Below are 27,067 nucleotides of genomic sequence, written 5' to 3'. Positions count from 1 at the left end.
CATGTTTCCAAACATTACTAAAGTGTACTTCAGTTTTAATAATATAGATTTGACAAGAATATAAGTCAATTTACTATCATCATTAATAAAAAAAACTTTTTCTGTATAATTTGACTAAATGTAAATAGCAGCAACTATATGATATCTTAGTAAAATTAATGTGATAATTTCGTTCCTATAAAGGATCTCCAACTTTTAGTATTTACTAGGGATTAACCCGGGCTACGCCCGGGATTTTTATATTTTTCTAATTTAAGTTGTTAAATTATTTATATTTAGGTTATGATATATATTTATATAAATGTTAAGATGTATGTCATAATTAAAATTTATGTTTAAATTTTAACACGTTAAATTAACATATTTTTTACTATTTAAATATTTTTTGTAATTTTATTGGCTATCTAGTTATCATATTTAGCAAAACTATCTGTTGAGTGTTGGAATAAATGTTTTAGATATTTAATTAAACTGCAGAGTATTTTCGGATCGACCACATGCTCAACAATCGATCAATCCGTAAAAAAGATGGTCGATCTTCTTGGCGAGGTAATTACAATTTTAGCAAAAATATCTTTGATTTTCAAATTTAAGTATATAACTATTCTTTTGAATATTATTTTTTTTATTGTATTTTTTGATTAAATTATTGTATTATAATGTTTATGTAAATATTTTTTGTGATGTTTGAATTTGTGTTGTTCGTATACTTAACCTAGATGATATTGATGTTTAACCATTTGTTGTTTTTATTTATTTTTTTTAATCAGAAATTGTTTTTATTTAAAAAAATTATTCATATATAATATAATAGTTTAAGTTTGGAAGATTAATCTATATATATAAATTATGTATATTTTTAAAAAATAATTTAAGATATTATATATTGAGTAACTGAATTTCTTATCTTGAAAATAAAATATTTATATTTTTGTCTTCATGTTATACTCACCAATCCATCATTGATATTTATAACTCAGTATGTTTTTAAAAAAACTTAGTTTTAAGTAATAAACGAATTTAATAAATTAAATTCATCACCTATAATGTTCTCTAAACTATATTTGAAAACTCTCTAAAATTATATTTTAAGCATAATATTACTATTATTTAATTTTAATCATAATATATGCAAAACCAACTTAAATTATATATACAATAGGACTATCCTAAACCGGTTAATAAACCAAAAACAATATTAAACCAACATGAACCAATACCTGATTCGGCGAGGAAGGAAGTGTTTCAGGATAAACGCTTGAATGATTATTAACTGTAATGGTTTGATCATGAAAGAGTTAGTATGAATATTAACAATTGTAAGAATACCTTTGAGTCTATGAAAAGCAATTCAATTCCCATGAATAAGTTTGGCTTTTGGAAGTTGCGGGTTTCCCAACAATGAATCCACCTAACAAAAAATTTGTTGTCATAAAAAATCTCATTCAAGGTCATTAAAGGTTTTTGGGACGGCAAAAGTTGATGGTGGAACCATTTTTTTGCTCGAGTGCTTTGAACTTTTCCTTGATAGAGTGAGGTTGATATTGATGGAATAATGAGTTCTTTAGGGACTTTCTTGATGTAAAACTATACATTTTTTTTGTCTAATGTGGTGTTTCCATTTTTATATAATTTACTACCATTTTAAGATAGATGTACAGTTTAAGATAGATGTTTAAATCTTAATGTACTTTTTCCATTTTTGTAAATGTTTATTTCCATTTCTTATATTTTAATTTACGTAATATCTATATTTTATATTTTAAAATAGATATTTAAATCTTAATGTACTTTTTCCATTTTTTAAAATTGTGTATTTACTTATATTATATATTTTACATTTTTAGATAGATGTTTAATGCTTAATGAAGTTTTTCCATTTTTTTAAAAAATTGTGTATTTACTTATTATTATATATATAATTCATATATTATATATTTACATTATTTACTTATTATTTATTTTCCTGTATATGTATTTACATTTCTTGTACTTTTTATTTACTTAATATTTCTATTTTACATTTTAAGATAGATGTTTAAATCTTAATGTACGTTTTCCATTTTTTTTTTAAATTGTATATTTCCATTTGTTATACTTTCTATTTACTTAATATCTATATTTTAAATTTTAAGATATATTTTTAAATCTTAATGTAATTTTCCATTTTTTAAATTGGGTATTTACTTATATTATATATTTACTTATTATTTTTTTTTATATTGTGTACTTCTATTTCTTATACTTTCTATTTACTAATAATTTTATATTTTAAGATAGATTTACATTTTAAGATAGATGTTTAAATACTAATGTACTTTTTCCATTTTTTTAAATTGTGTATTTCCTTTTTTTATACTTTCTATTTGCATAATATCTATATTTTACATTTTATGATAGATGTTTAAATCGTAATATACTTTTTCCATTATTTTTAAGTTGTGTATTTCTTTTTCTTATACTTTCTATTTACTTAATATCTATATTTTACATTTTAATATAGATGTTTAATATTTAATGTACTCTTTCCATTTTTAAAAAATTGTGCATTTACTTATTATTGTATATATAATTCGTATATTTATATATTTATAATATTTAATTATTATTTATTTTTCAATATATTGAGTATTTCTCTTTCTTATACTTTATATTTAGTTAATATCTATATTTTATATTTTAAGATAGATGTTTAAATCTTAATGTATTTTTCCATTTTTAATGTAAAACGGCAATGTTTAATAGAAGAACTTGGACAAATAGTCAAATAGTTATATTTATGTTTTTTTTATATAAAATAGAAATTTTACATTATGGAGATAAGACGTTTTTTTTAGTGAAAAATGGTAATCTTACATATGTTTAATGTAGTTTTTCCATTTTTTTATGTTGTATGTTTACATTTTATTGTTATTTTTAAATGTAAAATGGTAATCTTACATATGTTTAATGTAGTATTTCCATTTTTTATGTTGTATGTTTACATATTATTTATTATTTTCGAAATTATATATAATGTTTTTTTTTACAAAATAGTAATGTTACATTATGGAGATAAACCGTCTTTTTTTAGTGAAAAATGGTAATCTTACATATGTTTAATGTAGTTTTTCCATTTTTATGTTGTATGTTTACATATTATTTTTTAAAAATAAAAGTGTAAAATGGTAATATTACATTATGGAATTAAGCCGTCTTTTTTTTAAAGTGAAAAATAGTAATTTTACATATGTTCAATGTAGTTTTTCCATTTTTTATGCTCTATGTTTCATATTATTTATAATTTTTAAAAATTAGTAATATTAAAATGTAAAACTATATTTTATGCCACGTGTCATCTTTCGGGAGAATTTTTTTTCGCTGATGTGGACGCTCTATGGAGCCTCAAAAGGTCCCTTTTATTAGTAAGGATGTCTATGGAGTGTTATGCCTTTAATAAATGTTACTAGTAAATTGTAAAAATTTATGCTATTTTGATTTTATCCTTATATATAGAATTCCGGTCTCCATTTAATCGAATTTTGGATTACAATTAGTATTAAAATGGAGTAGTTATTAGGACTGGACCACATCATTAAGCGTGCTAAAAACTGCAATGATCCATATGTGCATCAGGTGTCAAGTTTCTATAATCAATCCTTGTTCTTACTGTCACATGTATACGAATCAATTAGCTCATGTAGGTCACAAATGAAGCCTATATATGGATAACATTAATTTATAGCCATACGGTGTTGTCCTATGATTGTGTATTTCCAAGTGGAACAAACAAGAAACATATGTTAATGTTTGATCTAATACCTATCTTGTGCCAACTAGCAGATGTGAAATGTTTTTCAGTCTTCAGTCATATATTATATTTAACACTAAATTAAACTATAATTTTGTTCGATACTTTGGCCTTCCTTTTGTCCATATATAATTTGACAATAAACCACGATTGGTTATTGAAATTTGTTTACTGGATCTCATAGTATCGTATCATACGCGGAATGTTTGTAGAATGATTCAGAGTTTGCTGCCATATGACATCTCCACACGAACTGTCTGACCTTTGACCAAAAGCTAAAACTCCCACTTGAGATTTAATACCTAAAAAGTTGCTTCTATCTGTTTATTTTCCCATCACACGCACGTTGCTTGCCTCTAAGGTTGAATGTGTCATCTCCTCTCTCTCTCTCTTTATCTCTCGGTCACACATCTCTGTACTTTGCAAAAATCAAATTTCTAGAAACATTTCAATTCTAATGGGAGAAATAAAAACATACAACTACAAAATAAGATAGCATTAATCAAACAAAAAGAAAAGTAAAGAGAGGTCATAAAAAACAATGCAAAACATTAGACATCTCTTTACAAACAAATGGACATTTCAATTTTGTCATTTAATATTACAAAAACAATAATCACATATTACAGTCCACTCACATTAATAATAATATACACCCATTTATATCAAACAAAAAACAAAAGCAAAATGAAAACATTTTACCAAAAATTGGTAAAAAGAAAACATTAAAAAAAATAAAAAAAACTAGAACTGAGAGGAACAAGCGAAACCCCCGTTTTGCCCTCCCTGAAACTGAGTCCGACTCAGACCAGTAGCTTCAATCATACGTTTCCACTCACGCGCCTCCGCGTTCTCCCCATACTCACTCTCCCCTCCTCCTCCTCTCATCGCCTGCAGTATCTTCCCCGCCTTCTCCTTCACACGCCCATTCCCACTCTCTTCCACCTCCTTCAACACTTCCTCAGCTCCCGCCTCACTCGCCAACCCCCTAAACCTCAGATTCCCCTGACAAAGCGTCAACAAAACCGCCACGCAATTCTCACGCGCCGCCTCATCTTCCCCTCCTTCCCTAAGCTTCCCCACCAAAATCGCCACCGCGTTTCCATCCAACATCGCACCTTTTCCATCAGGACAAGCCGCGAGGTTACAAAGCACCAATAGCATCCGGCTCGTGGACTCACCAGACCTAACCATCGTCAGCAGAGTCGCCACCGCACCTGCTCTAACCAACCTAGTCCTATTACTCGGGATCAGAGACAAGTGGTAGAGCGCAAGAGCCGCGTCTTGACGCGCTCTTTCGCTCTCGGACGCACGAAGCGCGTGGAGCAACGGCTCCACCGCGCCTAAAACTCCGATCACCATTTTATTCTCATCCTCAAGCGCTAAACTAAACAAAGCTCCGGCCACATGCTCCTGCGCCTCCGTGGTTCCAGACTTCAACACGTCGATCAACAAAGGCACGAACCCTGACCTCACGATCTTCACCTTGTTCTGTTTCTCTAAGGAGAGGTTGACCAGAGAAGCCGCGGCGTTTGTCTGAACGAGATTGTACCGCGAGACGAGAAGCTGTCGGAGGAAGGAGAGGATCCTGTCGGTGCATAGCGAGACGCGGAGCTCCTCGCTGGACCTCGTCATCTTCCTGAGGAGGATCAGACCTTGCTCGTGGTCGAAAATGTCGGCGCCTCGGAGCTTGTTGTAGATCTCTTCCTCATCCGGCGACATCGGCGGCGACGACGGCGAAGAGTAATCGGAGATAGGACTGCTACTATCGAATCCAGCGTGAGTTCCTGACGAGGAAGAAGTAGTTGAGGAGGAAGAGAACATCGTAACGGCTCTTGTCGGAAAAAACGGGGTTTGTCGGATCGTGACAGACTCAACTGACGATGCTGTCGGAGAAGCTGGTTTCTTGGATCGAGCTCGAATCAGTTCCATCACGGCATCGTAATCCGAAGGAGAGTTCTCAGCAACAGGAGGGAGAATCTCACGCTCCAGAGATTCTTGACCCGGGTTTGGATCCGGGTCCGGATCTTTATCCATCCGGGCGCGGACCACGTTTTCCACGTAGGCGGCGTCGGGAGGACGAGGGTGGTCGATTTTTTTGCGGTCGCACCAGCTGAAGATGGTGGATTTCATGGCTAAGTTGGGGATGACGGCGGAGAAGTCGGGTCGGGTCCCGTCGAGGAGATCCGGGACGAAGCCTAAGTTGCGGCAGATTTGGACGGAGAGGCGCTCGAAGGTTTGGCCGGAGGGGACGACGACGGGGTCAGACATGAGGAAACCGGTGATGGGGCAGAGGAACTCCGGGGGAGTCTCGTCGTGTTTGTGTTGCGGCACGGTTGTGGCGGTGGCGGAAGCGGAGCGTTGGTGGAAGGAGAACCATCTCTGCCTGTTGTTTCCACCCATCGGGTAAGAATGAGAGAAGAGGAAGCGGTGTGTTTCTGAGCTAAGAGCTCGAAATGTTTGATTGAGTCTAAAATGGTTTATTAGTTGATTAAACCGATTGAAATTGAGTTGGATTAAACCGGAAACGCTACCAACATTCTTTTTCCTAAGTAAATGATAAACAACAAAACGGAATTGGTAACGCTGATAGTAACCACTCTGACTTTTCTGACTTTTTCTTTGGTTTACTTTTTGGATATTAATATTGAAAAGTTGATCATCATTTAATGTCACCAGGTTATCACCAGTGCCGTGCGAAGGTCTACCGGAGCTTGAGGCAAAAGTAAAAATGGGACCTTTTAGTCAAAAATTTTTTTTGATAAAAATATAATGTATAGTTAACGAAAAACTAACAGTAGTATGATTTAAATTAGTAAAGATTAAGAAAAATTAATCACTTAAAAGAACTAGTGAGTCTTATGATTTATAATTAGTTCTATAATAAATAAATAACTCTACGATAGTATAAATTAGTATGAGATGTTAACTTAATAAAGACAAAAAAACTAAAAGTACTAGAAAAAAATAAATTAATGACGAGGTATATACAGGAAGAAACATATATCCGAATACAAGAAGAGATGGTAATGATTAAATAAAAAGAAACTAAATACATATAGATCACGTAGGATAACGCCTAGGATAACAAAATATTTTTTCTGATAAAAGAAAAGAAGAGCAACTGTGGAGTTCGAACTTCAGTTGACAAGATAATGTGTTTAATAAGACCACTATGCTACACAAGATTATTGAAAATTTGGGACCCTAAAATGTCTATATATTTTGGGAGCCTGAGGCAAAAACCTTTTTGATAACACATGAAGCACGCCTCTGGTTATCACCATGAACCATAGATCTCTTTACTCAATAAAGCAACGAGCAAATTGCTTTTACAAAACCTTAAACCTCAGAAAGATGTACATTTGTATTTTACCAACATGGAATAGATTTTTGAGGGAGTGATGTGCCATAAGTATGTGCTAATTCAAGTCCTTTTAGAGTATTTCGAGTCCAGCTTTATATTTTCCATATTTTTATTAAGAATATTTATTTTAAATATGGGTTTTTGCAATTATGTTATTATATAAAATTTCTGTAATTTGAAAGAACATATAAAATGCTATTTGGTATATTTAAAGACAAAATAACATTTTCTATATTTTTTAAAATATATAAAAATTCTAATATATGAATATACATTAGAATAAAACTCATTTTTGTAATAAAGTCTTTCTATTTTTTAAAGTATTAAAGTAGACTAGAAATTATCTATATTTTCACAAACTCTAATAAACCATAACTTATAATTTTGTTTATGTTATTTATTGAATAGTCCAACTATTATAACAGTTTGCGTTCATTTTCTTCATATTATCAATTTTAAAGTCTTAGGTTGCATTTCATGAAATTTTCATATAGGCTTTGAGTTTTGTTTAGGTCTTCTTAGGGGGTGTTAGTGGGAATTAGATTTATAATAAGTCTAAAAATTTTCAAGTCTAGTGTTATTGGTTTATAGATTCTCACATTCTCATTAAAATCTAATGTTATTGGTTTGATGATTCTATAATTCTTTACAAAATCAATTGTTATTCAAAATTTTTAGATTTTAATGATTCTACAAATCAATTAAAGTAAGTATTATTGGAAGTTGAATTATTAACATTAATTATTAACATTTTGACTCAAAAAACAAGATTTATTGGAACCAAAATTTATGTGGAGTTTGATCATTTTTAAAGTTGATAGATGTTTAAAAACCATGTACATTTAACAAATATTGTATCAACTTTATCAAATATTTTGTATTGGCTCTCATTGATTGTTATTGACTATCAAAGATTTTTATATATATCTTTCTCAAAACAAATTCCTTCAAAGGTAATATATACAAGTTTTTTATAACTTTTCCAAAATTGTTTGATGTATATGTGTGTATATATATATATATAAAACACATTGCTACCTTTCTTTAATAACAAATATATAGTGACATACAATAGTTTTAATCAATATCTTTCCGATGGTTCTTTAGGAGTAATGTTAGTATAAAACTCAACTGATTAAGATACTATAAACGCCGGGATACCAAATTTCCAAACAGTAGATTTATTTATTTATTTTGCTTAAGGAGTAGACCATCTCAAATTACGTTTTTATCTTCTGACTTTCGAATCTTTGGATTTTACAACAAAGAAAACAAGAACATTACCAGCATCTTCTTCTTTTAGGTTGCATAATCAAGAAACACATTAATAACTAACAAAAGTAGACAAAGGAAAACAGATTCATAATAAAAAAAATTCTCAAAATTTATATACAGTGTCATCATTGATGTATGAATGAAAGATGAGAAGAAATGAGTCGAATATGTGTTTGTATGTGTGTATGTTTTTATTACTTGGATTTTACAAATCTTGTGGGTAAACATGATATTTTCAAAATCTAGTCTTATGAGTTAAAATATAGAGAATTTACATCCCAATAACAATAGGATTTAATAAAATTACAAAATCAATGAAACTTAAACTTTTTGAATAACAAAAGGTTTGAATGGAATTTAAAAATTCTCAAACCAATAACAATGAATTTTAATAAAAAATTAAAAATTCATAAACCAATAATCATGGAATCTCAAAATTCTATAACTCATCTAGAATTTGTCTATCAATAACCCCCGTAGTTACATTACTTTATTTTCAAAAAAGTGAAGAAGGTGTTATGCAACAGTGAGTTATAGTTCATATGGTATGAGCAAATTTTTGTATCCATTAATTTTTTTTCTACTTTCTCTTTTCATCTTAGTTTGATAGATCATTCACATAAAAAAATTTTCCTTTAGGTCCTATCTCTAAGACTTTCTACTTTTTATTTTCTTGATGCTTAATAATTATTATTTAGTTTCATATGGTGTGAGCAATTTTTAGTATCCATTATAAGTTTTTCAGTTTTAATTAAATATTCCTCTATTTATATAATACTAGTGGTCTTCCGGCGCTACGCGCCGGATTCATATATTTTATTTTGTAATAAATTGAAAATTTATTTTATGGTTTTAGTAATGAAAAGGTGAAAATATGTTGAAAGATAATGATACTCTTCGATTCATTTGATACTGATTAGCTACTGTAGTGATACTGTGTTTTGAAGTTGTTTAGGTCAAATAGGAATAGCGTAAGTGGTTGTGACTGACTGATTCCGTTAAAATTGAATAAATAGTTAATAGTCGTGACAAAATAAATTTAGTTGAAACTTAAACTTAATGTGAAGTTGACGTTTGAAAAGAAATAATATAAATACATGTGTTTATTTTTGTGATTATCTTGTTTGAGGAAGATAATAAATTATTTCATCTTCTTAAAATAGTAACAATTCTTGCATATTTTGTCCATTTCAAAGATGTGGCAATTTGTTAGGAAATTCATTGTGCCGTACTCGTTAAATATATACTTTGTGGATCCCAAATCAAGCAAGTGAATTCTTAATCCATTGTGGCGGGGTGTGTGTTAATTGTGTAGCCAAATGTTTGATATATGTTGATACTGCTGATATTTGTTGACATCAAATTAGACGTACCTATGGGGTTAAAATGGTGGTTAGTTTTGATGTTTACTTTAGAAGTATTTATTTAACATTTACCACAAAAAAAGTATTTATTGGTTAGTTTTTTACTTACATAAGTTGATTTGGCGTAAATTATAATTATTTGAACTCCTATTTGTTTTTTTTTTTGAAACTTTTCTAACTCCTATTTGTTTGTAAGACAATTGTACTTGTTGTGATTTTTGCGTGGTCTGATTCTTTTTTATTTTCTTAAAAAAGAAGAATAGTAAATAGAAAGTGTTTATTTAGGGCCGGAATTGCATTTATTTGGTATTTTGAAATATAAAATAAAAAAACTTTACAAATAATCGAAATAATATATATAATAATATATATTCAATTTATTTTTTCATTAAAAATATTTTATTTTCACTGATGATTTTCATTTTATTATTTCTTTAATTGTTTTTTGAAATCGTATACTTGTTTAACCACTAAAATGTGTGAAAATATAAGTATTTCATCTTATTGTTAGTATTTGTTCTGTTTTAATTTTTATAATAAGTAGAACACATTTTAATATTTCTTTGGACTTTGACAATGTCAAATAAAATTGATTGATACTCACAAAACCATAGTTTAAAGACCAAGTACTTACGACGACTTTGTTGTAATATTTTTCTCTTTAAATGTCGGCCAGGTAATCTTGCTGATTTTCTATATGGTTTTAATAACGTAAATTGATGGCGTTTAGGTAAAGCTGTAAAAAGTACTCATGCAAGTTAACGTGAATAAATGTAAGATTCATATATCTTATTGAACAGACTAATCCTTGAGAAGCTTAGAGTCTCAATCTACAAAGGTCTGCAGTTTATAGCAACACTCGCTGATACGTAAAGTGCAGGCTGTCTACAAATACATACTGTATGTAATAAAAGTCACAACCATGAGTGTTTTTAAGAAGTGTGAGTAATTAGAGTCATAAGTCCGTAATTGTTCTTGCAAGTGCACACTTTTATGTTGTCAAACTACAGAGAAGGAAAACTAACAGGAAATTATTTATATGAGTCTAAGTGAAACAAAATTGTTGTTATAATAGAGTTGTACTAAAATCTAGAATTGTAAAGAAAGCAAACAAAGAAAAAAAAAAGAGAAAGCAAACAATGCGAACATCAAGCTTTCAAAGGATTTCCCAAAAAGAGAAAGTCACATGAGAGATTTGTCTGTCTCATGAGACAAAGTGGAAGCAAAACTCATGAAAAATTCCAACTTAGTACCTGGTTCAACATGAGCGGTCAAATAATCAATTCCATTAGGTACATTAAGGTCGTCAAACACAAACAGAAAACCGAAGTGATAAGTCAAGTTCTATCTCAGAGGAATAAGGCAGTTTGTGCCATTGTTAGTAATTGAAACAACAACAACAACATTAATTTTTGAAACAAAAAGAAAATAGATTTAAACGAAAATGGAAAAGATAATAAAGCAATAGCAAGTTGTTCTTTGGTGTTTGGTCATTGCAGAACGTCCGGCACTGGAAGCATTAGACCATCTTTGTCATCTCTTCCTGGTACCACAACTTCAGGCAGCGCTACTTCAGGGACATTTGTACCTTCCTATTAATAAGGTAACGGACACACAGATTATATATTGTAAGTAGCAGAAAATTCAGCAAATTCACATTAAGAAAAAGGACCAACAGTTTCAACAAAGGATAGTTTGTTCATCTACTGCCGAGGTCATGTGATTCAAGATGAAAAGAATCACCTCAGCGAGCCTGGAAGGATTTGTGTCCGTCCCATCAAGAAATGCTTGTGGTATTGCAGAAGTGCAAACCTCTAAGACCCTTGGGAGATTGCTTGAAAGCTCTAATATCACGCAACATTTCCTTTGCTGAAACTCCATTACCTGCATAAAGACAAAGGCAAAACAAAAAACCGGTCAAAGATAAGCGTGTAGAGGAATACATGTACTTGCACGAGCATTGCAGATCACGCAACAATCATTCAGAGAGAACTAATCAAAAGGATCCAAGCTTAAACTCTAACATGATACTTTTCTTGCATATCTCGCACACCGAGAAGGAAAACTCAGTGATGGTCCAGCTCACGTGTTGAATAGCCTGTTAAGAAAATGATCCAGGATTAAACTCTATAAATGTTGCATATCTCCCAACACGTCAGCAAACGAACCTCTTCATTGTTGGAGCAGCGCCCAACTTTCTGATCGGCAAGGAAGGTGAAAGAATGCGCCATTGTCGTAATCGATAACCTGAACAAACTTTCTTTCTCGATGTCAATGAAAAGTTGTGCTGTTCATCGCAGAGTGAATAAGATATTTATACTTGTTGCTTAACTGTTACTTTAGAATGCAAAGAGTTGGACTGAAAGCTTCAGAGTGGAAAGACTGGGTTAATCACGTTAAAGATCAGAGTAAAGTACATATTAATGGAAGATAGAGACGTTACAGTGAGCTGAAATTACGGCTGCTAAACTAAGAAGGCAGAAGGCGAGAAGATGAGGAAACCTAATTTGTATGGGCTTAAGATTTATGCATAAAGCCCAAACGAAATTAACATGCAACAAAATTAAAAAACAATGGAAAAGCCCGACACGTAAATAACAGCGCAAACCGGAGTATCTGATTTAGATGCCACGTGGCGTCAGAAGCCCCTATCTTCCTGCTGATGTGAAGGGCTAAGGTGAGAGAAAACTCCCCTTTATTATTATAGATAATGTTAAAAGATACTATTCATGTTAATTCTCACAAAAAAAACCATTCCAGTTAACGATTATTTTTCAGTTTAGTTTAGTCGGATTACTACAATCCAGCTTGAAGGTGAGTTTTCTAGAATCCAAGTGAAAAGATAAGTTTTTTTTTTTGATAAAGGGTTTAAGTGAAAGGATAAGTTTGATGGATAAGTTTGATGTTAGATTATATAGCGAATTTCATAATCTATATAGCATTTTGTTAAGAGTTAATAAAGCCTATGTTAGTCAGCTCAAGTGCTTCAATGTTCTCATAAACTTGTTATGGTTAAGTACAATAGAACTATGAGAAATATTCATTTGTGATAATTTTTTGGTTCTAAAGTTTCTATAAACATTTTTTGCTGATTTTTTTCTGTCATAAATGGAAGTAATATAATTTAATTAATAATGTATGTAATAATATATATTTGTGAAATTATTATATTCATATCTGCGGACAAAACATCTTGTCATTTTTTATAACTAATTAAGATCCTAAATAAAAAGATTCTAAATACTTTTCGGATATCTATATTAAATATTTTAAATTTCAAAATAAAATAATACTAGATTAAGTTAAATTAGATAACTTTATATTATTTATTACTTTCATGCATAAACAAATTAATACATTAATTTTATTATATATTGTTTTAAGGAGAAGAAGAAAGAGGACGAGGACATGTTGAATCACAGGAGGCTTTGTCGCCCCAACATGGATCACCTTTTAAGGCTGTACAACACCAACCCCTTTTGTTAAACCAATTTGTATGATAGCAATTTGAGTCTATGATTATGTTAGATTTATCCATTTCTCTAATATAGATCCTTGCACCTTCACATAAAAATCACACATCAACCAAACATTAACTAAATATGAAACGAATAAACCATAAGTAATATAATTGAAAAAATCTGTACATACACTGATGCAAAGTAAATAGGGAGATGATGAATATGCACATGAGAGATGTCTGTATCTTCATGGTTTTCTTAACCAATGGATGTCCTTTAACTTGTTTAGTAGTCCTATTTAAAAAGAATGTGAATTTATCTTGTATTATGCTTATAAAGTGTGCTAATTAAATAAAAAAATTAAAAATTTTATTAAATTTAATAATTTTAAGGAAGTAATATATATGTAATCATTAATTATCAACTAGATTGTTACATGTTTAAAATTTTAACCAAGATATGTGTGTATATACTTATTGTTATTAATTATTTAAAACTTACTATCTATATATTTTTAAATTCCAGAAAACTAAAAATATTAAGGAGCAAAAACCACAAAAGTTTATATGCTTATAAAAAAATGTGATAAAATTTGTATGGTTTTAATAAAATTACATGTAACAGTTTAACAGTTAGTTATTATATTTCTAGTTATATGATGTAAAATCTTTAATTTTTGGAAAAATATGCATAATAATTTTTAAAAATAAATTATTGAGATTTCTGACCTTTTCACCTAGTTGTAACTATTTACAGTCATAAGGAGGTGTTATTCAATGACTGATTTAAAATCAATCATTAATGTTTTGTAATCTATCAAATTTTAAAATTTTAAGATAGTTTAAGTTGATAATTCTAAATTCTCTGCAAAATACCTTGAATTTTGAATTAAATCATTTGTTCAAGAGAATCCAGAAGAGATGATTTGAAATCAAATTACAATACAAAGAATTTTAAAATCTTTGAAAATTGAATAACACTAGATTTTAAAATTTGGATTCAATTTCATTAAATAACACTGGATTTTACAATAAAATTTAAAATCATCATTTGAATAACAATTAATTATGTTTAGATTTAAACTCTATTAAAATACATGATTGAATAACACCATCTGTTTTGAATTTTATATTTGTTCTAGTATTACTTATCTATCATTTTATTTTTTTATTTTTAGTGTTGGAATATTCTTAACTTAGGGAGTCTAATTATAAAAAATATCATAATCATAATATTAGTTTTTGACATATTTTATTAGAAAATATTTTAAAATTTATTCTGAATATATTTTATTCTCTTTCAATCTATGTTAATTAAAGTAATATATCATAACTAATATATATATATATATAATATCTAAATTTTAATTATAGAGATATCTTGTTTTAAATTTTCTCATACTTTTAACTATTACAATAATTTGGTATCTTTTAAATTTTATATTTGATTAAATATACAATATACATGAGTATAATTTACTATGGATAACTTCAAAGTTCTCAAAACTTATAGGATTAGATTTTGGATTTTTCAATCCGGAATGAATTGAAGAAAAGGAAAAATTAAGTTATCTAATCACTAAAGGAAAAAAGATTACTACGATTAGCTGTGCACCAAATCCTCTATATAAACACTCTTATAAATTATCTCCATCCTCACTTCGTAATTTACTCTAAAAAAAAGTGGAAAATAGAATATGAACAAAAAAATAAAAAATCAATTCATTTATATAACAATATTTATTTTATGTTTATATTCTACTTCACTCTATTTTTAAAATAAATTATGGAATAAATTATGGAATAGAGATGATGAGCCTTTTAGCATCCCTCTTAATTTCCATACTCAAAAACTTCAATAAATCTCTCTCAAACTCGTTGTCCTTCACATCAATTGATCTTTTGTTCCAGAAAAAGAAAGAAACAAAACATCGATCATGGCTTTGATTAAGAGCAACACCTTCTTCACTTCTTTGATGATTCTTCTCGCTCTCTTTGGAGTTGCCGTTGGAGGAACTGTACACAACGTGGGAGACTCGAGTGGATGGACCATGATGGGTGTTAATGACAAAGCATGGGTTTCTTCAAGAACTTTTCAAGTCGGAGAATCTTTGGGTTTTGAATACAATAACGGTTTTCACGACGTCGCTCACAATGATTTGAAGCTGTGTGAACCGTCTAAACCATTAGCTAGATATCAAACCGGATCTAATACTACCAGTCTAACAAAACCGGGATACTAAAACTTCATATGCGGTGTTCCTAGTCACTACAAAATAGGATAGAAATTTCAAATCCTCGCCTTTGCGGCCTAGTTAGGTCATGTTGCGGTTCCAGTTCCCACACCGGTCCGATCACCTCGTACATCTTCTTCATCTAGTATTGCTGCACAGTATCAGACGGGTCCATCACAGCTCCACATTTTTTCTTTCAGCCAATTACTGTAGAAACAGAAAAAAAAACACATTCTAACATTTAACATTTACTAGAGAAATACATTTATTCGAGTTCCTTATTCTCTTTTCTCTTACTATCTGTTTTGTTTCTAGCTGATTTCCACTTTTTCATTTACTCCATTTCCATTTATTTTTACCAATCACAACTTACAGATTTTACTCTACTTTAGTTACTGTCATTTACTCTGTTGTTTCCCAATCACGCTCTCTGATGATAATTGCCGATGACCAACAAATTCAGGCGTGTTACATGCTCAGAAAACGATAAAACAGTGTTCTTTCCAAATAAAGTGTTTGGTAAAATATACATATATAATGTTTCTTTCTAGGTGAAATAAATAATTATATTGTTTCTAGTGAGAAAAAGTCAGGGTAAGATGACAGAATCGATGTGTTTCAAAAAAAAAAAAAAAAGATGACAGAATCGATCAGATAAAAAATTAAGAACATGACATCCACTAGATAATGACGTGTCTTGCTTTCTTTCTATGTTTTTTCTTATCTATTAAACTATAGTTTCGATTGTAAGATGATGAGTGTTTTCAGACTATTGGACCGAGCCCAAACAAAGACCAACGTTGAGAAACATTAATGGGTCGTCACATTTTAAAGTTCCTTGTCATTGTCATTGGAAGCAACACAAGGAGGAAGAGGAGAGTGAAACCATCTCACAGGGCATAACTAGAAGTTCTTTGGATCTACTGTTTTTTGTTCAAGTTGAAATGTGTAAAAAACTCAATTCTGAAACTTATAAGATAAATATATTCAATCTCCAATAACTCAACAGGCAGTACATAGTTACATTATATTATTATTAAGCATAGCTCTGCTCCACAATCTCCATAACTTTCCTGTTGTACTCTCGTTTGTTCTCACTGAACAACCTTGCAGCTTCAGAGTTTGCCGGCGAGTTAGGATTTGGATCACAAAGCAGAGACTGTACACAAAAAGCCAAAAACAATATATTCGTTAGTTTGTGCATAAGCCTACAATGCAATGGAGAGGGTTCATTAGTCCAAATAACCTGAATTGATGTGAGGATCGCTGAGACATCATATATAGGACTCCATTGGTTTTGTAATATATCCAAACAAATGCTTCCATCAGCATAAACTGCACCAAAGTTCAAACATCAAATCAATAACTCATGTTTTGGTCATCAAACACTCTCTAACAAAATATCTTAAATGAGACTAATTTTAACATCTCTAACAAAATATTTGATGTGTTTTTAACTAAATTTTCACCCCACAAAATATATTAAAAGCTGGTCAAAATCGCGGGTCAAAATCTAGTTAACTATATTAGTTCAAGTGCGTGATTGGGCTTACTATTTGGATGAAACATCCGAGAAACAAAGCGAACCACTGGTGGTTTGTTAGGGTAGTCCTCAGTGAACTGAAGAGTCAACTTGAAGGTACCTATAACAGATTAACAACATGAGCTTTAGCTAATAAGTTATAAATAACTCATAAAACATGTGGAAGCAATAAGACAGAGTTTACCTCCATCCCATGGACTGTCATCAGGTCTGCAAAAAGACAATAAAAAAAAGAGAATCGTTTTAGATTTTGAATCATATCAAAGACCTACAAAAAGATATAGAAATGGTTAAAGATTTGAAAATACCCAAAGATGAGAGCGTTCCAATGCATGATGTTGTTGTCTTGAGGAGCTCCACTGATCCCCAAGGGAGGATCTTTCTGCAGCCTCTTGAAGTCCCACATGAGTCTCTTCCTAGCTGGAGTTGCCATTGCTTGAAAACAAACAACACTGCACTGAAAGACCGAACCTTTCAAGTTTAACTCTTCACAATAGTAATAACTGATTTTTTTTTAATCTCATAAAACGCCACAAACACTTTTTTTCTGATAAAGTTTTCAACTTTCGTGAACCCACAAGGCAGAGATCAAGATCTACGTTTATACAATCAGTAAAGGCTACAGTTTGATGCAAATTATGAATCAGAGAAACAAGAAAGACTAAAGGTTTGGATTCAAACGAAATAAAAAGATAGACTAACCTGAAATTCAAAAGCTTTATGAAGAACAATCAAGCAAAAGCTAGAGTTTTCAATTGTGAATCAGGAGAGAGAGATAATGAAAAAGAAATATATATGAGTAAATAGCAAATAGAGAATCAAAGAAGATATTTTTCTTTCCTTTGCTTCACCGTATAAGAAAAGAGATAAGACAAAAAGGATATTTGTTTTAAAAAAAAACTATTTTCTTCCATATTATTATTTTATTAATTAATTAATGGTTTAGCGTAAAGACCAAAAACAAATTGGTCAATTAATACTTAGTAATTAAGATTAATTAATGGATACTGATCCCCTCTTCTTTTGAATAAGACAAATAATCATTCTCATGAGTCATGATGAGTCATAAGGTTTATATAACTAACAAACTAAAACTTTGGGGTTGAACAGTAAACAATCATGAAATAAGGGAAAATAATATGTAAATATCTAAAAAATCATTTTATGTAATTTCACAAAACACATCACTCTCTTGAATCCTCAGAAAACGTCTCATTTCATCTCTTCTGGATCTTAACAATGTACAGATCTTTGACGAGGTGATATCTGGTGCTCACCCTGCTGAAGTACAGAGCTTTGGTACGTGTTCACTTAGTTCACAGAGCTTTTTGCTTTGAAGTGCTGATGTGGAATGTTCTGAGATAATACTTTTCTTTTTAATATCTAATAGTGCAGGGAAAGTGGATAGGATCTTCTAACTACAATACTCTTCTTGATCCTCTCAATGGAGAACCTTTCATTAAAGTCTCTGAAGTGGATGAATCAGGAGTTCAGGTGCGCGAGTCTTGAGCTTATTACTGCAATGTTGTATCCAGTCACAATTTAAACTTTGTCTGTACTATGTTCTATTTTGCAGCCATTTGTTGAGAGCTTGTCACAGTGTCCCAAACATGGTCTCCATAACCCTTTCAAGTCTCCAGAGAGGTATTTCAAGTCTCCAGAGAGGTATTATGAATCTAATCTATTTCGTTCCTTGAATATACTAAAGACCAATGTTTAAGAAATAGCTAGGCGTTTTCTGTGAAATTATTGATTAATCGGGAGTTTAGAGTTGTTATAAAAATATGATTTTATGTTCAATTTGCCACCTACGCGGACGCCTAGGTGCTACCTATACCAAATTTTAGAACACTGCTAAACACATATGGTCATGTTTTCTAAAGGTACCTTTTATATTGTGATATTTCGACCAAGGCAGCTCATATGCTCGCCTTACCAAAGGTACATATGTTTTATTTATTTTTAAAAATTCAAAACTCAGATTTCCTGAATAATTTGTGTACTGAGCTACTGGTTGTTTGTTATTGTGTGTGTTATATACACTATTAGGTATCTGATTTCTTCACGAGGTTGATTCAAAGGGTAGCTCCAAAGAGTTACCAGCAAGCTGCTGGAGAAGTCTTTGTCACACGAAAGTTCTTAGATAACTTTTGTGGCGATCAGGTAATGCAGTGTTCTAAAAAATCGGTTTAGAATTCAAACAGAATCTAATAAAACGATTTTTCTTGAACGATTATTTAAAAAAAAAAATCGGTCCAAGCATCCGCCTAATTACTATTCTCCTATAAAACCCCTAATTATTGCTTAGTGAGACATTTAACATTTTTAATAATTTATAATCGTTTTAAAAATTTAAAATATAACATATAAATTTTTTTTATTATATAGTTAATGTAGTTGTTTAATATCTTTTAATAATATAAAATAAAACAAAAAATAGATAAGATACAAAAATTATTAACAAATATTTATTATTCATAATTATTAATTATCATATATACGTTAATCATATTAGGTATTTCTGTAGCTTTTATTTAAGGAAAGTGCGAGAATATTCTTGTGTACACTATCTCTCAATTTAATAGTTAGTATAATATAAGTTAAGATGGACCAACCTATATCTTTAAGAATTCTGAATTTCATTCTCATAGTGACACGTGGTTACAAAATAATGTTGTAATGTTTTTCAATTAGTATATAAGAGATTTTTTTTTCTAAAATATAAAATATTTATTATAGAAATAGATTTGTTTTAATGTATGTTTTTATAATTTTCTTTATTTATAGTGAAATATATAGAGATGCGTTATTTTTACATTTAAATATACAAGCAAAAAATATTATTCTTTTATATTTTTCTCTAGAATAAAAAAATTTTATTATAGAGACATTGGAGCAAATCCATTTCTGTAATATTGATTTCTATTTTAGAAAAAAGTATAAAGACATACATTAAAAATGCTCTAAGTGCATGATTGTATATTTTTATAGAATAGTAATAAATATTCCTCTTGACAAAAATATTTTTTAATTGGATATTTTGTAAATTAGGACTATAGTTCTCTTCTGTACTTTTGGTATTAGTGTTCTAAAAAGTGGCTCATAATACATATGAACGGGCCTCATAAACAATTTAGTGTAAACGATGCTATATAAAAAGAACTAAATCGTTACAGAAATCGAAATATCTATTAGATCGCTCCAACGAAATTGTCCCGGGGTACTCGAAACATTTTTGAGCTGCCACTAGATTCTATCTTATTATTTTTCAATAAATCGTAATCTATTATAAGAAAAATTCGTCACTATCTTGAAAGAAACAACAGATTCCTCAACCTTTACACATGGCTTAGCCTTATAGACTAATCTGTGGACCGGCCTTAATCCTAGCCCAGCAGATACAAACCATGTGCGCTTAAGTTTTAGTGTTGTACTTTATGTCCAAAAGCTTTGATGATATGAACAAGCAACTTGTCACCGGTTATGTGTCTGACTCGCTGTATTAGTTCACTCCTTGAGATTCTCCTGCTCTGTTGTCATACACAAAGAAACCAATTAGTAAAAATGTGTGAAAATTGCTTGAAAAAGAAGCAAAAATGGTTGAATAAAGAAAACACTTACTTGCTGATCTTTATAGTGTTTTTGAATGATGAGTATTTGAGTAGGAGGTAGGAACTTGGATAATGCTTTGATCAGTACAGGAAACGCCATCCATGGAGATCTCAATCTCTTTACACTTCCTGAAAAAAAGTTAAAATCATGTCAGAAACTAAAATACAGAACAGAGGAAAAAAGAAATAAAGGCTTTGTTTATTTTTTACTTACTGTTGAAGTTGAATGGAGCTTTGATGCAGACAAGAAACTCAGGCAAGACATGTGTGTTCATGTGTGTACTCCACACAATATACTTGCTCGGAGAAGCTAAATCATCTACACCTGAATCAAACTCTGGCGAGCTAGGACATGACTGAGTTGAGCCTCTTGGAACAACCTCTGACTTTCCAAGTATAACTCTACAAAGCAGCAAGAATCTCATCCCATCTTCTGATTCAGCAGCTGAGTCCTTCAAACTAAAAATCAAGAAACACAAACAGTGAGTGAGACCACTGAATCAAGAACTATAAAACAAAACTCAATTAAAGCAAAATTGGAGAAATTAAAGAACTGTAAAACAAAATTAAAATTTTAGTTATCTTTAAAGCAAAATTAAAATTTTAACTGTCTAGTGCACGGAGATTTAAGTCACTTCTAAAATAAAATAAATTTTGGACATAAAATATTTAAATTACCATTCAAGAAGAGCATTATCCGGGGAGAGATACAATCCACGGCCATAACATCCATCGTTTCTTGGCTGGCTAAAACCATATTCAAGAACCGACTTCAACTCTGTTTTCTTGACGGCGCACCAACCGTACTTAACTCTAGCTTTGCCGCCGCCTTCTTCACCGGCGTGTTTCATCTCCACCGCCTCTTGAAAAACCTGGAAAGCCTTGAGCTTAGCACGAGATCCAACGTTACCAAACCCGTTTCTCAGAATCGAGAGAAGCTCGCATTGGTCTCCGAGAGCAGATTTACAGTTACGGTAGATAAGATCGTAAGCTCTATCGCCTTCAAGCAGCTCCATGAGCCCGTGCTCGTCGGCGAAAGACGGTCGTTGCTGATCGTACGAGTTAGAGCTTCCAGATTCAGATATCGTTGATCTTTCTTCTTGCTCTGAGTAATCCATTGGTAAAAATAGTCTTTAGCGTTGAATCGTTTCTTTGTGTGTTTTGAGTTATAAGAAAGAACAAGAACTTGAGCTCCAAGTGTGTGTATATATAAGGAAAGAGTTACAGAAGAGGAAACTTGAACCGCCTTTAGTTTAACTGTAATCTGCGGTTTTTGCATTTTTATTTAATATATATAAAGTTTTTGTTGTCCTTTTCTCCGTGTAGAAGACGTAAACAACATTTAAAACATTGTTTTTACAAAAAATATATGTCAGATTGATTATGGAGTTTGCGGCCGCTAATAGTTTTTTTTTTTCTATTTCCTTTTACCAATTCTTTGATGGGTCTATTCCGTGTTGGAGTTTAGTAAGACGAAAATACCCTTTTGATAACGTGGGCTAGATAAGATTAGGAGAAAAGCTAACGTGACGATAGTAACCTCAGAATGTATACCATTGGCACACACATTTTGTCCATCCCTTGTTTCTTTCTCCTAAAGTAATAATAGAAAGTTTTCCTTAGGAGAATTCGGCCAAAAAAACCTGAACTTTGCACGAATTGCCAAAAAAAACATGAACTTTTGGGCTGACCAAAAAACACCAAACTTTCATTGACTTTAGAATTAATTAACAATGTTTTCGCTGACTTGCCAATTTAGCACGCCGTCAACAAATTTAACAGAAATATTTAACGTCGTTTATTGTTGGCGTTAAGTAAAACGACGTCGTTTTACATGATTTGAAATTAAAAATATGTAAACCCCTAGAATCGAACCCAGGTTGGTTGGTCAAATGACAAGGTATTTTACCACTGGGCTACTGGCACTTTCAATGTACTTACTAACATGTTTATTTTTATTTGATACATGTTAAATATAAAAAATTCTCTAAAAACTTAATAAGATCTTTAAAATTCCAAAAAAATTAAAAAATAAAGAAGATTTTTATAAAATTAATTTCAAAATTAAAATTAAAAATAAAACTTTCTTTTTCTTTTTAAAAAATAAAAACTCTTCCAAAATTTTCTAAAAACTTAAAAAGATCTTTAAAATTCCAAAAAAATTAAAAAAATAAAGAAGATTTTTATAAAATTAATTTAGAAATTAAAATTAAAAATAAAATTTTCTTTTTCTTTTTAAAAAATAAAAACTCTTCCAAAATTTTCTAAAAACTTAAAAAGATCTTTAAAATTCCAAAAAATTGAAAAAATAAAGAAATTTTTTATAAAATTAATTTTGAAATTAAAATAGAAAATAAAATTTTATTTTTTCTTTTCAAAAAATAAAAAAATCTTCCAAACTTTTCAATTTTTTTTAATACATTTGCTAAAAGTTGAAATTAATTATACACACATAAAAAGTTGATAATTGTAACTTTAATTTTTTGCATTTTATTATAATTTTTAAAAAAATTGGATTTTTTTTAAAATGAAAAATTTGGAAATTTTTTGATTTTTTAATTTCAATTTTAATTTCAAAATTAAAGATAAAGTTTTTATTTTTTAATTTCAATAAAATTTAAAGATCTTTTTAAGTTTTTAGAAAATTTTGGAAGAGTTTTTATTTTTTAAAAAGAAAAATAAAATTTTATTTTTAATTTTAATTTCTAAATTAATTTTATAAAAATCTTCTTTATTTTTTTTAATTTTTTTGGAATTTTAAAGATCTTATTAAGTTTTTAGAGAATTTTTTACATTTAATATGTATCAAATAAAAGTAAACATGTTAGTAAGTACATTGAAAGTGTGAGTAGCCCAGTGGTAAAAGACCTTGCCATTTGACCAACCAACCTGGGTTCGAATCCAGGGGTCTACTTATTTTTAATTTCAAATCCTGTAAAACGACGTCGTTTTCAAATGAGATAAAACGACGTCGTTTCACTTAACGTCAACATTTAACGTCTAGTTAACACTGTGTTAACTGAGAGTTCACGGCGTGCTAAATTGGCAAGTCAATCCTAAGTTTATTAATAAACTAAAAAAGTCAACAAAAGTAAATGATTTTTTTGGCCAGGCTCGAGTACAGGTTTTCTTTGGCAATTCGTGAAAAGTTTGTGTTTTTTTTGGCCGAATTCTCTTTTCTTTAGGTCAATGTGTTGGGTTTTAAGAGTCCTCCCACAAGTCAATAAACTATTGGGCCACAGTGATTTCTAATTTGCCGAATTTAATAGACCAACGACAAAAGTAAGTGATGTCAGTTCACTTGTCATCATCACTATTTACTATTATGTGACTTGAATATAATCTCAATCTCAAACACACAAATGCAGAGATCAAATAGCTGAAATGGTGGGATAGGAGATGGAGAGGATAAAAGAAATTACTAGAAATTTTCAGATGGATGTCTAGTTTTGTCAATTTGCCTTCTTTTTTTACATTGTTGTAAATTTATTTATGTTGCAATTGTTTTGTGTATATCAATAGGTAAATTTACTTTTGAAACACTACACTTTCAAGACTATATCTTAGCTTTTACTTTAGTTTGGATTCTATCATTCTATGGTGAGTTATAAATTTAAGCTTTCTTCATTTGGTTTGATCATATTTGCCTATCATATTTTCAGACAAACTATTTGTGACAAGAAGTTTGTTTGGTTTATATGTGTGTTTAAATTTAGCTAAATCCGTTTTACAAAAGAATTTTATTTGGTACTCCAAATAAAAAGGTCTTCCACACAAAAGAATTATAATTACTAAACGATACTCAAATCATGGTTTTAGATACCAAACAAATGAACTACTTTGTACTTTTTATATTAGTGACCTCTACATATTTTGGGCTAAATGAAGCCTGCAAAAAGAATCAAGTAGAAATTCATAATCAACTCGGTCCGGGTAAAGTTCTCCAATTTCATTGTCGTTCCGGGGACGACGATATAGGTGTAAAAACCTTAAACTTCAATGATGTTCCATATATCATTAGATTCCACGATGAGATACCGAATTTAACAAAGTGGGACTGTATTTTAAGGCAAGGACCTAAGATGGAGTATTCTTATGACGTTCAAGTATACAAAGCAGGACCAAGACTTATCCCTCGATGTGGTCAGCTACGTGTATGGACTGCAAAAATTGATGGGATATATTTTACAAGAAAATTAAGTCTACCATCCGGTTTTGCATTGTCTTGGAATAAAGGATAACTCGTGGTTCATCCGCGCGTACACTGTTTCCACTTTTATAAACTTCAAAATTTGGTTATGGTAAAATTTTAAATTTGTTGTTTAAAATTTGGTGTTATATATTATATGACTCTATAATACTATTGTTCATGTGTATTCTTCCACATTATTATTATATAATATCTTATAAAAGAAGTTATTGCAAGATTGATTTAAAAATTAAGTGAACATTAGTGTAAAGCAACTGAAATATATAATTTCAACGATCTCAAAGATAGAATGTCATGTTCTATTTGTTTTCTTATTACTCAGTTTTTTTGTCAGCCTTATTACTCAGTTACATTAATTAGGTTTTTATAACCTAATTTTTTAAAAAAGTTTTTAAGTTATGATGAAAAGAAAGCTTTTACAGCAAAAATATTCGAAGAGATAGAAACTTTATAAAAACGTGGAAATACAAAAGTTTTTTTTTTAAAATTACAAGATTGATTAAGAAAAACTAAGTGAGCGTAAGACAAAGAAAAGATGACATCTCTATTAATTTCATTGACAAGATGCCATTTCTATTTGTTTTCACATTATGCATTATCAATCAAATAATATAAAATTTCTCCTAAAAATTTGAAAGTTTTAAAAGAGGCTGAAAACAAAGTTTTACATGTTATGCTGAACACAAATCTTTTATAAAAAAGCGTAGAAATACAAAACTGATTAAGATACACTAAGTGGGCACAAATAAGTGTAAGGCAGAAATTGTATTTCTACCTTTTTCTTTCTTTTAAAAATGTAAAATATCAAAGTTTCTTTTTCCTAAATGATTATGGAGTAGAATTCGAATATATATATATATATATATATATATATATATATATATATATATATATATATATATATGTTTCGGTGGTTCCTTGTACATAAGAAATATTAAGTAGGGCAGGGTTAAGTTTCTATCTCTGATGTCAGCTATTCAATGGAAGAAGTGGCTGTCAAAGGCGATGGGAAGAGGAAGAAGGCATAAACTAGATTGTTTGGTGGTGGCGCTGGAGATTCCGTGGGATCTCATGATCGAGATTCTGACTAATTGCCTGCTAAATCGCTGATGAGGTTCAAGTGTGTCAAAGACATGGTCACTTCTTATCGGTTCTCGATATTTTAGCAACCTTTATGTTACTATCGCATCCCCAAGGCAACCACCTTGTCTATACATGAGTTTGATGGACCACTATATGTGTGATTCCATAGGGGTCTGCCAGAGCCCTCGTGAGTCTCAACTGCTATCGTTATCATCATCGACTAGTAATAGTGCTGAATCTTTTGACTTAGATTTGACCATGCAAGGGATGGGATGACACGATATGGTGGTTCTTCGTTGATTGATTTTGTACATTGTTTGCGGAAAAGCGTGTATCTATAATCCCACCACTAGACAAAGTGTAACCTTACCGGTCAGACCGGTCATCAAATTTTCCCAAAAGGCCAAAGGTTGTGATGAGAGTATCATCTACTATTTCGGACACGATCCTGTTCTTGATCAATACAAAATATTATGCATTGTTAGTACGCTCTTAACAAGTATAAATAGTTTAACCTCGGAGCATTGGGTCTACGTACTAGAAAGTGGAGGTTTTTGGAAAAGAATTGGGTTTGATTGTCAACCTCACATTCCTACAATAGGAAGACTATGCATCAGTGGAGTTATATATTATTTGGCTTACGTTAGTTTGTCTTGCTACGTCCTTGTCAGTTTTGATGTTAGATCTGAACAGTTCAATATGATCCAAGTACCTAAGGAGTTGTCTGGATTAATACGAGATAACCCAATTGGCTTTATAGAATATGGGTGGAAAGCCAGCTATTTTTGATCAGACCTATCTTATACAGATGGGCAAGGTGGACTTATGGGTCTTGGAAGATGGTGGAGCATGGTCGACGAAGTCCCTGGTTTTGCAGCCTTGTCAGATGCATTTACTCAATGAGAGCATTAAATTGTTGGTACGAGGCACAACTCAAACCGACGAGGTTATATTGGCACCTTGTAAGTTGTTTTCCAATTATTACCTTCTCTATTATGATCTTCGAAAGAATGATTTGAGAAAGTTTAATGTTGGACTAACATCGGACCACTGGTTTGGTAAGCCGTACGCTGATTATATTCTTTTTGATAAGAATGAAAGCATCTTGCACTTGGAAACTTGAATAACAT

At 30.6% G+C, this 27,067-nt stretch overlaps 5 protein-coding genes, 1 long non-coding RNA gene and 1 pseudogene across 7 annotated transcripts; 3 read left to right on the top strand and 4 right to left on the bottom strand.

The window, feature by feature from the left end:
• Nucleotides 1–4,352: 4,352 nt before the first annotated feature.
• LOC106369009 (U-box domain-containing protein 41) lies at nt 4,353–6,357 on the bottom strand. Its single transcript, XM_013809104.3, has one exon. It carries the CDS (start codon nt 6,191–6,193, stop codon nt 4,535–4,537), a length of 1,659 nt encoding a protein of 552 aa, XP_013664558.2. The 5' UTR covers nt 6,194–6,357; the 3' UTR covers nt 4,353–4,534.
• Nucleotides 6,358–11,060: 4,703 nt separating this feature from the next.
• On the bottom strand, nt 11,061–13,617 carry LOC125581618. The gene is made up of 2 exons (XR_007319219.1): nt 13,448–13,617; nt 11,061–13,357 (listed from the first exon to the last, which is right to left on the bottom strand). It is a non-coding gene; the product is annotated as an uncharacterized LOC125581618 (long non-coding RNA).
• A 1,576-nt stretch (nt 13,618–15,193) lies between these two features.
• LOC111203272 (mavicyanin-like) lies at nt 15,194–15,499 on the top strand. The gene has a single exon (XM_022696839.2). It carries the CDS (start codon nt 15,194–15,196, stop codon nt 15,497–15,499), a length of 306 nt encoding a protein of 101 aa, XP_022552560.2.
• A 936-nt stretch (nt 15,500–16,435) lies between these two features.
• On the bottom strand, nt 16,436–17,924 carry LOC125574919 (ubiquitin-conjugating enzyme E2 3). 2 transcript variants are annotated; one of them, XM_048747368.1, is made up of 6 exons: nt 17,736–17,924; nt 17,342–17,490; nt 17,218–17,243; nt 17,044–17,133; nt 16,737–16,825; nt 16,436–16,649 (listed from the first exon to the last, which is right to left on the bottom strand). In XM_048747368.1, the coding sequence occupies exons 2-6, from the start codon at nt 17,464–17,466 to the stop codon at nt 16,527–16,529; spliced, it is 453 nt and encodes a 150-aa protein (XP_048603325.1). In that variant the 5' UTR covers nt 17,467–17,490; nt 17,736–17,924; the 3' UTR covers nt 16,436–16,526. The 2 variants fall into 2 exon arrangements, with proteins under 2 accessions (XP_048603325.1, XP_048603326.1); XM_048747369.1 differs by having other exon boundaries at nt 17,342–17,485; nt 17,736–17,912.
• A 167-nt stretch (nt 17,925–18,091) lies between these two features.
• LOC125582528 (delta-1-pyrroline-5-carboxylate dehydrogenase 12A1, mitochondrial-like) lies at nt 18,092–19,775 on the top strand. The gene is made up of 6 exons (XM_048749268.1): nt 18,092–18,103; nt 18,281–18,332; nt 18,424–18,527; nt 18,610–18,698; nt 18,917–18,974; nt 19,083–19,775. Exons 1-6 carry the CDS (start codon nt 18,092–18,094, stop codon nt 19,224–19,226), a joined length of 459 nt encoding a protein of 152 aa, XP_048605225.1. The 3' UTR covers nt 19,227–19,775.
• A 390-nt stretch (nt 19,776–20,165) lies between these two features.
• Nucleotides 20,166–21,979, bottom strand: LOC125581617 (probable inactive poly [ADP-ribose] polymerase SRO5). Its single transcript, XM_048747367.1, has 4 exons — nt 21,323–21,979; nt 20,859–21,103; nt 20,655–20,773; nt 20,166–20,563 (listed from the first exon to the last, which is right to left on the bottom strand). The coding sequence occupies exons 1-4, from the start codon at nt 21,760–21,762 to the stop codon at nt 20,456–20,458; spliced, it is 912 nt and encodes a 303-aa protein (XP_048603324.1). The 5' UTR covers nt 21,763–21,979; the 3' UTR covers nt 20,166–20,455.
• A 3,813-nt stretch (nt 21,980–25,792) lies between these two features.
• Nucleotides 25,793–27,060, top strand: LOC125581615 (annotated as a pseudogene).
• The last annotated feature ends 7 nt before the right edge of the window (nt 27,061–27,067 follow it).

This window comes from Brassica napus, chromosome C2 (assembly GCF_020379485.1).
Source record: "Brassica napus cultivar Da-Ae chromosome C2, Da-Ae, whole genome shotgun sequence".
NCBI lineage: Eukaryota > Viridiplantae > Streptophyta > Magnoliopsida > Brassicales > Brassicaceae > Brassica > Brassica napus.
This window is presented reverse-complemented; position numbering and strand designations above follow the sequence as displayed.